General features: G+C 49.3%; 1 protein-coding gene across 1 annotated transcript; it reads left to right on the top strand.

Annotated features, from left to right (window-relative positions):
* Positions 1-1,231: 1,231 nt before the first annotated feature.
* Positions 1,232-13,749, top strand: tom1 (E3 ubiquitin-protein ligase TOM1; the record flags this gene model as incomplete). Its single annotated transcript, XM_040827486.1, has 7 exons — positions 1,232-1,279; positions 1,362-5,226; positions 5,284-9,151; positions 9,208-9,297; positions 9,346-13,196; positions 13,255-13,599; positions 13,655-13,749. The coding sequence occupies 7 exons, from the start codon at positions 1,232-1,234 to the stop codon at positions 13,747-13,749; spliced, it is 12,162 nt and encodes a 4,053-aa protein (XP_040694324.1).
* Positions 13,750-13,995: the final 246 nt, after the last annotated feature.

The raw sequence follows: 13,995 nt of genomic DNA, 5'->3' as shown, positions 1-13,995 counted from the left end.
CTTACTTTTTTTATGTTCGATTGGCTTCTAGCTCGCTATGACGATATTTTAGAATAATCGACACAACTTTGTCTCTACTTCAACCAAAGTCCAGGTAGGATTTTCGGGGTAAACACGGAGAAAAGCAAGAATTTTTATATTACAGGTAAGTTGGAAATGGGGCATATCCATGTAGAATTGATTCATCCTTGTTCAAGATATCAATCGAGGGGCGTTCCCTAAGTAAATTGGAAGTGAATAGCTCAGAGTAATGTTAGTGGCGAATGGCCACATAGAACGTAACAATTGAATCTGACATGTAGATGAAATTAAGCCAGGCACTGGTGAGTCCAAAGAAAAGATGATATTTAGATCGAATAATTGCAAATCCTCTATAAGGCTGACGGTGTAGAATATAGTGGGATGATAGACGGGTTCTACCCAGGACAATATATATCTTTGATCACCGGGTTACGGGTACTAGACGAGCAGTAATCCAAATTAATGCCATAAACCAAACAGATTGCTCAAAAACGCTCAAACAAAACAATTAATTCAATCTCCTAGATATATCAAAAACCTTTTCCAAGATAATTTGTAAATTTTCTTGTTGTCGACGCGATGCGTTGGTGTTCGGCGGGGAAGAAGACCCGCTCCGGCCACGCTCTGCGCCTGAACCAGTGACTGACAGAGCCAGAAGCAGAGAAGCTCCTCCATCAGGATAATATTATTTCACGAACCTTCCAACTCTTTCCCATCGTCTCTCCCTCAACACCAACCTCCTCTCCATCCTCATTCCCAACTCACTTGTGGCTTTGAATCTTTTATTCATCACTGTCTCTACATCTGTAGTCGTCAAAGCTTCAAGGTAACGACCTGCACCCGTTTCCTTGTCCGTTTGACACTCAGTGGCAGTTGCTTAAGCCGCAACCCTCAATCTTTCACCTTTTGACTTCACTATTCCCTCACTCCCCAGAGAGCTTTTCCATCGAGCGAAAGCTTTTCTTTACTTATTCTCTTGATTCCTAATCAGCTTTTGAATCATCCTTCAAGAGCTTTTATCGCCGCTCGATCCACTTTCATTTTTTTTTTTTGTTGAGGCAAGTTTAGGACCTAAAACGTCATAAGGCCTCCTCGCGACTGTCTCCGCGACCCGGTCTTCACACGACTTCCCCTCTTCACCCTCGTTTAGAGGACAACATCGTCAACCCTTTCAAATTCCTCATGGTTGTCTGTCTATCTGAAAGCCAACATGGGGAGAATTAAGAAGGTGGCAAGCCAAAAACATGAGGCTACGATCGTAAGTTTTCGAGACCCCCGCGTTGGCTATCTAGCCTTGTTTTGAAGGCCAGCTAATTTTTTACCCCCCTCTCTTGCTATAGTCACCCTACCTGTCAGATTTCGTATCTCGTGCTACAACGATTCCAATCCCCGAGCTCCCTTCACACCTTAACACATTTAATCGGATATGGCCTTTCCCCAGAGGTGACTTGTATCACTGGATCAACGTTTTGAACCACTTCGATGAGATTTTGGCATCTGTTATCGAGAAATACGCTCTAAACAATGGCCCCCAAACCCAGTCCTTTGGCAGACGCGTTCTAGTGGATTCATATACGAAGGATGAAGGTAAAACCGAAGACGCCGATGCCAAGGTAAATGCCCTGGGTTATGGTCCGGAGGGTGACCGGGAGCTTGTGGAATCAATCCTTGATTTCTCTAGGCTCTTGCTAGAAAAATGTGGCAATCGCAGCTTGTATAACAGCAGCGAACGTCTTGGCGATCTCTTGAATACTACATCCCTATCTCTCCTCCATTCTACCCTGCGCTTGGCGCTTTCTTTGGCACAAAGATATCATTCTCGCCACCGTGGTGGCTCCCATATCCAACAAAGCCTGTTGGCAACTCACTACAACATCGACTTGGAGAAGTTGCAGAAAGTTGCCGCACCTTTCGCCCGTCCCTTGACCCCTGGCAAGGCGCCTATTTCTACACCTGTGGTTAAAGGGAAGGAGAAAACAACCCAAACTAAACACAATGCCAACGATCTGACATCTCTCATTCGGGAAGATGATGGCTGGGATGAGTGGGGCCACGTTCGTGTGCTATATTACCCTTCAGACTCCGATCAGTTGAAACCGACGTCAGAAACTGGCCAGGGTGGACAGAGCTCGCAGACTCCGACCACGCCAACACCCTTACGTAGGAGTCACACTCACCCCACCCCTCATTTGAGTCGTACCTCAGTTACCGAAGATTCCCCAAGTGCCGCTGTTAATACACCTTCTGGGAAGCCAGAAGAGGCGTTGCGAGGTGGCAAGACTCTGGACATTCCTTACTCTAAGGTCTCTTCATCGAAAGCTGAAGACCTCCTTTCTTCGAATTTGGAAGAGGTACCGGCGGATACAAAGTATGAGTTGCTCCATAAAATTCGCACTGCTCAAGGATTGGCAACTTCTCGTTCCAGCCGCGAACAGATCCTTGCGATCCGAATTCTGGCAATCACCAATCTAGCCTATGTATACCCCGAACCCATATTCCAACAGAAGATTCTTCAGAATGATATGGAACAGCCGAAGCGCCTTCAGCTCGCATATCAGCTTGCCGAATTGGTCCACCTTGGTGCAAGTGGTGATCTTCAGGTTTCAAGGTCTGTACAGACGTTGGCGATCCAAGGAATTGATGCCCTTGCAAAGCACAAAGCACGAGCTATTGACGTTTGCGCCGCGTTGAGCGTCAATGTCAACCATGGCGTTCTCATGTTCTTGACCCGGAAAGCAGTCAACGAGCTAGGCTTGGAAGATAGCGACAAAGATGATATTTATCAGGATGAATGGCGTGATGCTTTGCTTGCTCTTCTTCGAACCCTTCCTAGCTCGAGTACCAGAACCCCGGAGACGCTGGTGGCTGCTGGTTTGATCCCGATGTTTGTGGATGTTCTAAACCTTCGAACTGAGAAAGCCCGACGAGTTTATTCCCGTATCATGGAGTTCCTTGACACTTTTGTTCACGCGGTTCGAGATGCGCTGGGTACTCTTACAAGTGCCAAAGGATTCGATGCAATTTCAGACCTGATTGACCATGAAACCAAGTCTTCCTTCGAGAGCGTATCGAAGGGGGTAGGCATTCCATCTCAGCATAAGACCCCGTCAATCGACTATCAGATCCCGTATTTCCAACAGCAAACCCTTCGATGGATGTTCCGATTTGTCAACCATATCATGCAACACAACGGTGGTGGCTTTGATCGTGTGCTTCGGAATCTGATAGACTCACCTCAACTGTTGACATCCTTACGCTTAGTACTTGAGAACGCTCGAGTATTTGGCTCACATGTCTGGAGCAATGCTGTCAATATTCTCAGTAGCTTTATTCACAATGAGCCGACTAGTTATGCGGTCATCGCAGAAGCTGGCCTTAGCAAGAGCTTCCTCGAGGCTGTTACGGTTTCTGAACTGAAGAACCCTAAAAAGTCGCCAATTGAGACGGAAGGCGCTGAGACTGAGGGAGAGGCTTCATCTGAAATTCCCTCTGCGGTCTCCGGCCCATCAACAACCGGAAACCAAGAAGGCCGTGAATATTGTCTTATCAGGCCCAAAGACACGAAGTTGGCACCCGGGATTATGGCTGCTGCGGAAGCTCTCTCATGCGTACCGTCAGCCTTCGGGGCTATTTGTCTCAATGCCTCTGGCCTGGAGCTTTTTCAGTCGTCGCATGGTTTGGAGAGTTTCTTTGAGATTTTTGAGAACCCCGAGCATGTGAAGTGCTTGAAAGATGATCCCAACCTCGTGCGTTCTCTAGGTACAACTTTTGATGAATTGGTTCGACATCACCCTGCACTGAAGTCGTCCATTATGACTGCTGTTCTTGTGATGGTTGCGCGCGTTGGTCTCTTGTGCAAGAGTAAGGCATGGTCACATGGCATGGGGTCGAAATTGTGGACCGAGGGCGCTCAAGGCAAGCCAATTGTTTCAGGCGATATTGCTCTCTTGTTCAGAGAAATAGGGACTCCTGTCAATGTGACGTCCGATGTTACTCAGCATCTCGGTGTCCCGGAATTAAACTCGACTACTCTTCCAAACGGGGATAAATTGGCTCTCGGCGATCTAAGCCATATCATCCCGTCCTCCACTGATTCCTTTGAGCCGAAGGACCAAGATGAATCTGGTCTTACTGCTACGGACTACCTCTACCCAGTCCTGCGATTCTTGGGAGCCTTTTTTGAAAACCAGTCTAATTGCACCTACTTCATTGAATCTGGAGGGGTTGAATTCGTGTTGGACTTCGCGACGCTGCAAAGCCTTCCGTTTGACTTCCACAACACAGACGCCAACCAGGAGCTCACTGTTCTAGTCCACATGCTGGCGGAAACCAAGCCCCATCTTGTCATACCTTCTCTTCTTACTCGTGCACAGACCGCAGTTGATAGCCTCTCTGGCTTCTGGTCGGAGCCCAGAAATTCTGGTTTCTTCACATCCCTGATCAAGCCAGCTCATGCCGGAAAGCAACCAGAAAATGAGGCTGGAGTGCTTAGTTCTGCGGGCATTCCTGGGACACATTTTGCCAAACATATGATGGCTGCCCTTGTTTTGACAGATCTTCTCCGCGAAATCTATTCCATGCCATTGTACCAGACTCGACCTAGCCAGCAAACGTCCGCCTTTGGCCAGGTTAACCTGGCAGATAGGTACTGCTCTCTTGTCGAAGCCCTTGGAAGTCTCCATGCTGCGTGCGTGTGGGAGGAAATATTGCTTGAAAGAAACATACCCGACACATGGGACCAGGCAACGAAAGTGCAAGCCAGCGGATCTGGCCCCGAAAGATCCAATGATTCTACTGGGTCTCGTACTGAAGAAAACCAAAATGCGCCTGCAACCGAATCTTCTCAAGAAGGCACAGCCGCTACAGATCCTTCTCAAACGCCTGCAAACCAGGAGCCCAAAGATGGCACGAGCAAAGTTCCCGAAGATGGCGTTGCTTTCAAGAATGTACAGACCCTTCGCTATCTTCTCAGCTCCTTGCCTTCCTCGATCACGGGCTTCTTCCATAACCTAGGCCTTGGTCTCATTGGAAAACGGAGAATGGATCTTTACCAGAGACAGAATGCTACCATGGTAGCCGACTCCATTGCAAGTGCTGTGATGAAACAATTGCAGTTTAGCCCCCCGAACTCAAGCGATAACTCGAAGCTACGGTTTGCTTACCTCATAGTCATACTTTCGTCCTTTTCGCATCTGCTTTTCGAGGGTAAGGTCCCTCCCCTTAATTTGTTTTTCAATACAGAATCTGACATTTTCCCCCTAGCCACCGCTGATCGTCCCCATTCGCATTACCTGACCCTGGTTCTTTTCGCGTTCAAGAGGAATGATGGGTTGAAGATAATGAAGAATATTTGCGATGTTTTCCTCCAAGAGGTTAAGGTCCTCACGCCGCCAGAGTCTGTGTCCGAATCCGAAAACGATGTTTCGGCACGACTTACATCTGCCTACGGCGGCATCAAGATTATCCTTAGCTTTTTCTCCGAACTCGCCTCAGGAAAGAACATCGTGGATTCTAGCCAAACGCAAGCTATGACTAGCAGCGAACGGGATAGAGACCGCCTGGACTACTTTCAACCTGGCCAATTTCTGGTGGATCTCCGCATGGAGATATTGCCGATGGCACGGGATATGTGGAACTCTGATTTTGGGACACAATCATCGAGCTCTGTTATAAAATGCTTGATCGATATCCTTCGTTCTTCACTTGATGGTGAATACGAAACAGGGGCTGCTCGGCGCACAGAACCCTCTCCTGCACTGACGGAGATATCGAGGAAGAAGTTTGTGGTCAACAAAGACCGTATTGCTTCCCTGCAAGAGAAAGGGTTCGAACAAGACTTGACCAAGGAGGCTCTTTACCGCTGCAATAATATCTACCCCGCTGCCGAAGAATACTGCAAGGCACAAACCTGGCTACGAGTTCCACCGAGACATCCGCCTTCTGCTAATGATATCGAAGCTGTGAGATCCGGCACAACTCCAGGTGGGGAGGCCTCAGAGGACACAACTGTTGGAGACGCCCCACCTTTTGGCAACGGGCTTATGGAGCGTTCCACGCATTCCACACTTGCCATGCTGCTGGCACAAGCTTCAAGCCGACCAGGAGATGAGGCATCTCAGCAAGATCAAGATCAAGTTAGAGTTGCGGAGAACGATGTTGGAAATGGCACCGAATTTCTGGCAAGAGCCTTGAACCACATTCTCAACGATGAGCAGAACCCAGGCGACGATTCTCGTGAGGCTTCTTCGAGCACCGGTCCCATAAATACTCATCCTCCTGAAGGCTCATCGTCTGAGCAACCAGCACAGCCCACCAATCAGCCTTCGGAATCGCACACCGAACAGCCCACAAGACGGCGTGAACTAACTACGGTCGAAGACTTGGATGCAGAGCGCGAAGAGGTTCGTTCGAATCTCATTGAGCGCTGCCTGGACGTTCTCAATGAACACCATGATGTATCCTTCGAGCTGTCAGACTTGATTGCGTCTGCTACGAAGAAACATCGCGACCCCGAGAGTTTCAGAAGAGATGTTGGAGAGATACTTGTGCAGTCTCTGGTATCTTTGCAAATGGAAAATTTCCAAGCAGCCGGAAAGAAGGTTGCTGCTTACGCTCATATTCTCGCGTTGGTGCTCCAAGACAGAGACATGTATAGTGCCACATTGGGAGAGTTGAAGGAGTGTTTCACGACTTTCCTTGGGTTTATCAATCTGTCAACCCCCGAGAAGTCTGCCGATGAATCTTTCCCATGGATTGGACATGTATTGCTTATCCTTGAAAAGCTCTTGTCTGACGACTCTCAGCCAACTCAAATCCACTGGACTCCTCCGAGCATTGACAATCCAAACCCCGTGAACGAGGAGCCGGCACAGTTAGAAGAGCCCCTTGTCTCACATGACCAAAAGGTGCAATTGTTTGAGGCTCTTGTCGAAATACTACCCAGGGTAGGAAAAGATGATGCATTGGCACTATCCGTGTGTCGCATTCTCGTCATCCTGACACGAAACCGCCGCATTGCAACTCGCCTTGGAGAAAAGCGAAGTTTGCAGCGCCTATTTGTCATGGTCAAACAGCTTTCCAGCTCTACGAACGAGAAGCTTCAAAGCGCCTTTATGTTGATTCTGAGACATATTGTAGAAGATGAGGATACCATCCGGCAGATTATGAGAAGTGAAATTGTTGCCAACTTCGAATCCAAGTCGTCTCGGCAGATAGATACCACCGGCTATGTTCGACAGATGTATCACCTTGTTCTAAGATCACCCGAGCTGTTTGTCGAGGTCACCAATGAAAAGCTCAAATTGCAACGTTATGACACTCTTCAACGTCCCCAGATTCTTACGTTGAAATCAGACAAGAACAACAGCTCACCAGAATCCTCCACTCAGAATGCCCCAGACAATGAAAACAAAGGCGGTGATAACCCCCCAGCAGATGGTCAGGTATCAGAAGATAAAGACAAGGGCAAGGGAGCAGAGCTGAAAGCACCTATCGTGGAGAACCCAGATGGCGTAATTCACTACCTGCTTTCTGAATTGTTATCTTACAAAGATGTTGACGATAAAGAGCCACCTGCTGAGACCTCGGATCAACCTGCGTCTGAGCAGCCTGAAGTCCAGACTGATGTGGAGATGTCTAATGATGCACCGTCACCATCTGTTTCCAGTACTGATATACAAGGTGTACGCAGTTCCAAAAAGTCGGATAAGTCTACCTTCAAAGCGGATGATCACCCCATCTACATCTACCGATGCTTCCTTCTTCAGTGCTTGACGGAGTTGCTCTCATCATACAACCGAACGAAGGTTGAGTTCATCAACTTCTCTCGCAAGGCGGATCCCCTTGCAACGACGCCTTCGAAGCCTCGCTCGGGTATCCTTAATTACCTGCTAAATGCTCTCGTGCCAATTGGTACCATGGAGCATGATGAATCAGTTGCATTTAAGAAGCGCTCGAACACATCCGCGTGGACCACTCGGGTTCTTGTTGCTCTGTGTACCAAGACGGGGGAGTTTGGCGGGACTGGAAGGAGACGTAATGAGCAGAACCAGAAGGAGGAAGACGAGCCTGAACTTGCCTTTGTTCGCAGATTCGTTCTCGAACATGCGTTGAGGTCATACAAAGATGCCAATGCATCGAATGAAGCCCTAGATGCCAAATACTCAAGGTTGATGTCACTTGCTGAGTTATTCGACAAAATGCTGAGTGGGTATGATTTTGGCTCTGGGGAATCCAGCTTCCCTTCTTCCACCAGACAACTTGCCAAGACCATGTTCGAGAAAAATTTCATTGCTGCTCTTACGGCTTCAATTGCCGACATTGATCTCAATTTCCCTGCCTCCAAGCGGGTTATCAAATACATCCTGCGCCCATTGAAAAAGCTTACGCAGACTGCTGTCATTTTGAGCGAGACATCAGACATTTCCACTCTCGGAGAAACCGCAGAAGACGAAATTTCATCAGCGACTTCGGTTTCGGACATGGATGATGACCGTGAAGAGACCCCTGACCTTTTCCGTCATTCTACTCTCGGTATGTTAGAACCTCGCCATGAGGAGGAGACCAGCTCTGAGGAATCCGAGGAAGAAGACGATGAAATGTATGATGATGAATACGGAGAGGAGATGGATTACGATGAAGACATGCCAGAGGACGATGGGGAGGTCGTTAGTGACGAGGATGACGACATTGAAGGCGTTGGGCCTATTGAAGGTCTCCCTGGTGACAACGGCATGGACATCGAGGTAGTCATCGACGACGAGGACGACGAGGACGACGAAGGAGAAGATGATGATGATGACGAGGAGTCCGATATGGATGACGATGAAATTCTTGCTGGCGAAATCACCGGTGATAGAGACAACGAGAGCCTAGGAGATGGTGATGATGATGAATGGGAAAGCGAAGAGATGTCTGAAGACGATGAAGAAGCCGAGATGATGAATCAATTCGAAGATGAATTGGCCGATATCCGACAAGCAGATCAACATGGCGATGGCCAGCGATTTGATGATTTGTTCCGTGTTCTTAACGAAGCCGCTGGAGGCGTCGAGGATCTCCATGCTGATAGCCTTGGAGGAGATCTGCATGAGGATATTGTTGATGACGATTTGAATGAAGACGAAGGCATGTTAATTTTATCAATATGCTTTGATTTGAAGCCATTTTTATTACAATTGCTAACAGCATTTTAGAAGACGAGGAAATCGATGAGCTCGAAGATGAACTTGATGATGGGGATGAAGATCAAGGGTCCTACCAGGGATTCGATGGTAAGTTCAAGCATAGTAACTCTGTGTAGAAGGGAAAGGAAATGCTGACTAGCGACTCTTCAGATGACGATTTGATTGAGCCATGGGGATGGGAAGCCGATGAGCCTCCATTGCCGCGTGGCCACCACCATCACCGCTTCCGTGGACCTCCCCCAGCGTGGGTAACTGGAATAATGCCGAGTCGCCATGGAATCGTCCCGATCCAGCCCTACCGACTCCACCGAACCCAGGTCCCTGCGCGTGGCAACGATGATGGGACCAATCCTCTTCTCGTTCGAACTGACCGTGGGCCTGAGGCTACCGGCCAACCCCGTGGAGCTGGCAACGAAGCTTTCACTGATTGGGTTCACGGCATGGAGCCTGTTTCAACTGGACGCCTGCTTCCCATGGACAGCCCTGTCAGCTTCATGAACGCCATCATGCAAGCCATTGGAGGTCAAGGCTCTCCAGGCTTCGGGGTGATCACTCGCCCTGACGGAATACATGTCCACGTTGACAGACGAGCTATCTTGCCTAATCGTATCCAGGATATCTTCGGACTTGGCAGGCCACAAGCTCCTCCAACCCGTACTCGGGATGACCCCTCTCAAGCCGTGAGTTTTGCACTAGCGACAACTAGAACCCGTTGGCAAGAGGAAGCACGCATGCTTTTCAGTAGCACATACGTGGAGAAGACGCAGCGTGTGGTCAACTCCGTGTTGAAGATCCTGGTGCCTCCCGCAATTGAGGAAGAGAAAAAGCGACAAAAGCAAGTCGAGGAGGAGCGCAAGCGACGCGAGGAAGAAAGGGCAGAGCGAGAGCGGCAAGAACGTATCGCCAGAGAAGAAGAAGAGAAAGAGCGCAAGAGAAAAGAAGAGGAAGATAATGCTCGGCGACAGCAAGAAAGGGAGCAACAGGAAGCAGAGCGACAAGCTGCTGGGGTGATTTCTGAGCCAATGGATGATGTGCAACGTACAGAGTCCGCTGCTGAGGCTGCTGCGCCCCCACCTCAAGCTGACGCTGGTCCTGCTGAGCCTGCCCATCGGGTTCACACGACAATTCGAGGTCGTCAGCTTGACATTACGGGAATGGAGATCGACCCCGAGTATCTCGAGGCCTTGCCCGAGGAGCTTCGGGAGGAGGTTATTATGCAACAGCTTGCCGAGCAGCGTTCTCAAGCTGCCGCGGCTGGTGAAGAGCCAAGCGAGATAAATCCTGAATTTTTGGAGGCTCTTCCCACAGAAATTCGCGATGAGTTGTTGCAACAAGAGGCAGCAGATCGCCGCCGCCGGGAACGCGAACAATCGCGCAGACAAGCCGCGCCTGTTGGTGCAACAGCCCATGCAGAAGATATGGATGCTGCCAGCTTCCTCGCTACCCTGGATCCCTCGTTGCGGCAAGCTGTTCTCGCTGATCAACCGGAAGAAATACTTGCGACCCTGGGCCCCGAGTTCATTACTGAAGCACGCGCCCTTCCTGGAAGACGACTGGCTCAGTTTGGCGATATGCCCCGAATCGAGCATCGCCCAAGAAACGAGCCAGTTGAAGAGGAGGAGCCCAAGAAGCCACAAAGGCGCCAAATCGTCCAAATGCTCGACAAGGCGGGTGTTGCAACACTCCTACGCCTTATGTTCATGCCTCTCCACGGAAATGCCCGTCATCAGTTGAACGACATCTTGAGCCATGCCTCCGAAAACCGTCAGAATCGGATTGAGGTCATTAGCCTTCTGCTCTCTGTCCTGCAGGATGGAAGTGTGGACGTCTCCTCAATCGAGCGTAGCTTTGCTCAACTTTCGCTCCGTGCCAAGGTTCCTTCAGTGCCCAAGACACCACAATCTGTCAAACGGAATTTGTCCTTCCAGGCAGCTTCGAATGTCAGCAATGAAGTAACACCAACCATGGTGGTACAGCAGTGCCTGGGAACACTTTCTTTCTTGTCTCAGTACAACCCTCATATCGCATGGTTCTTCCTGACCGAGCATGACCCTTCATCTACCCTGAAACTAAAAGCATTCCGCAAAGGCAAAGGCAAAGAGAATCGTGCCAACAAATTCGCGTTGAATGCTCTGCTTTCGCTACTCGACAGGAAGTTAATCATGGAAAGTCCGAACTGCATGGAGCAGCTTTCGAGTCTTTTGAGTAGCATCACGCAGCCACTCACCTTGCTTCTTCGGCGTGAGAAGGAAAAACAGGAGGAAGAAAAGGGCAAGAAGCCCGAGGGCGTGCAAGAAGCTGAGCGTCCCGAGGAACAGGCACAGCCAGTGCAAGCCTCCGAGACCACAGAACCTGCTGCTTCCGGAGCAGATGCAACTATGACCGATGCTCCTGTTCCTTCTGTTGAGAACCCAGAAGTGCAAGGCGTGGAAACAATTGCAGAGACTGAAGATGGCGCGTCCGCTAAGGCCAACAAGTCGGAACCGAAAAAGAAGCCAGCCGACGATGAGAAGCACAAGAGGAAAACGATCGAACCTCCCGTTGTGCCGGACCACAATCTTCGGCTGGTTGTTCATATCCTCGCAGCTCGCGAATGCAATGGAAAAACATTCAGAGATACTCTTTCAACCATCAACAACCTTTCAGCTATCCCAGGTGCACGAGACGTGATCGGGAACGAGCTGGTTAGCCAGGCTCAAAGCCTCAGCACTACAATTTTGACCGACCTGGAAGAACTCTTGTCCCATATTCACCAGGCTCAGACAGGTACTGATATGCAAGGGCTTGCTTTGGCGAAGTTTTCTCCAGCCAGCTCTGACCAGGCGAAATTGCTACGAATTTTGACCGCACTCGATTACTTGTTTGATCCCAACCGTGCCGATAAGGTCAAAGGGGCTGAACCTGACCCTGTTGCCAAGGAAGATGTTCTGCAACAGCTGTATGAGAGTTCTACTTTTGGGCCTCTGTGGACAAAGCTCAGCGAGTGCTTGTCCGTTATTCGCCAAAAGAAAAACATGCTGAACGTGGCAACTATTCTTCTTCCTCTGATCGAAGCGTTGATGGTTGTGTGCAAGAACACCACCTTGAAGGAAACCTCTCGAAACAGCCGAGAGCTCTCCGTGTCGACCACATCTGTTGATGCCGGCCTGAGCATGGAGGGTCTGTTCTTCAAGTTCACTGAGGAACACCGCAAAATCCTCAACGAGCTCGTTCGTCAGAATCCTAGACTGATGAGTGGCACTTTCTCGCTGCTAGTTAAGAACCCTAAAGTCTTGGAGTTTGATAACAAGCGCAATTACTTTACTCGCCGGATACATTCTCGTGGTGCTGAGCCTCGTCACCCACACCCACCTCTTCAACTCTCTGTCAGGAGAGACCAGGTCTTCCTTGACTCCTTCAAATCTCTATATTTCAAGACAGCAGAAGAGTTGAAGTATGGAAAGTTGAATGTCCGCTTCCATGGTGAAGAGGGTGTTGATGCAGGCGGTGTAACGCGAGAGTGGTTCCAGGTTCTCGCCCGTGGCATGTTCAACCCCAACTATGCCTTGTTCATTCCCGTTGCTTCTGACAGGACAACTTTCCACCCGAACCGTCTGAGTGGTGTTAATTCAGAGCATCTGATGTTCTTCAAATTTATTGGACGGATCATCGGTAAAGCTTTGTACGAGGGCCGCGTCCTTGACTGCCATTTTAGCCGGGCAGTTTATAAGTGCATTCTCGGAAGGGCTGTGTCCATTAAGGACATGGAGACGCTCGACCTTGATTACTACAAGTCTCTACTTTGGATGCTCGAAAATGACATCACCGATATCATCACGGAAACATTTGCTATTGAGACGGATGACTTTGGAGAGAAGCAAGTGGTCGACCTCAAAGAAAACGGACGTGACATCCCGGTGACCCAAGAGAACAAGGAGGAGTACGTACAGCGCGTGGTCGACTACCGCTTGGTTCGATCTGTCAAGGAGCAACTTGATAATTTCCTCAAAGGTACAGTCTATTTCAATTCTGTGAGACCCGATAGAACAGTGCTAACATGAATTTCTAGGCTTCCATGAGATCATCGCACCAGACCTGATCTCCATCTTCAACGAACAAGAACTCGAACTGCTGATTTCTGGTCTACCAGAGATCGAGGTGGATGACTGGAAAAACAACACCGAGTACCATAACTACTCGGCCTCATCACCCCAGATCCAGTGGTTCTGGCGTGCAGTCCGCTCGTTTGACAAGGAAGAGCGTGCCAAGCTGCTTCAGTTCGTCACTGGAACGAGTAAAGTGCCACTGAACGGCTTCAAGGAGCTCGAGGGTATGAACGGAGTAAGCAGGTTCAATATCCATCGCGACTATGGAAACAAGGATCGTCTTCCCAGCTCGCATACGTGCTTCAATCGTAAGTATTTCCTCAAGCCCCGAGGCATGGGATGTATGCTAATTCTATTCAACAGAACTTGATCTTCCAGAATATGAGAGTTACGAGACTCTCCGGCAGCGTCTGTACACAGCCATGACAGCCGGTAGTGAATATTTCGGGTTTGCATAGATTGGTGGTACACAACTTACTCATATTGAACGACGGGTTACGGTACTACATGTGTTGTTTATTTTTCATTTTTTGCCTTGGTTTCATGTTTTTGAGACTTCGATTACATGCTCTTGCATCTAACGGCGTTCCACATTGATTCAGCTACTGGTTATGTACACTTGGCTGTGGTGGCGATGAAAGGGGGATCAGTGGAGGATGCAGTGCAACGGCGAGAACTTGGATGGCTCGAAGGCTTAACCGGTT

Source organism: Aspergillus wentii (assembly GCF_001890725.1).
Source record: "Aspergillus wentii DTO 134E9 unplaced genomic scaffold ASPWEscaffold_1, whole genome shotgun sequence".
In the NCBI taxonomy this organism is placed as follows: Eukaryota; Fungi; Ascomycota; class Eurotiomycetes; order Eurotiales; family Aspergillaceae; genus Aspergillus; species Aspergillus wentii.
Note: the sequence above shows the minus strand (reverse complement) of the source record. Positions and strands in the feature narration are given on the sequence as shown.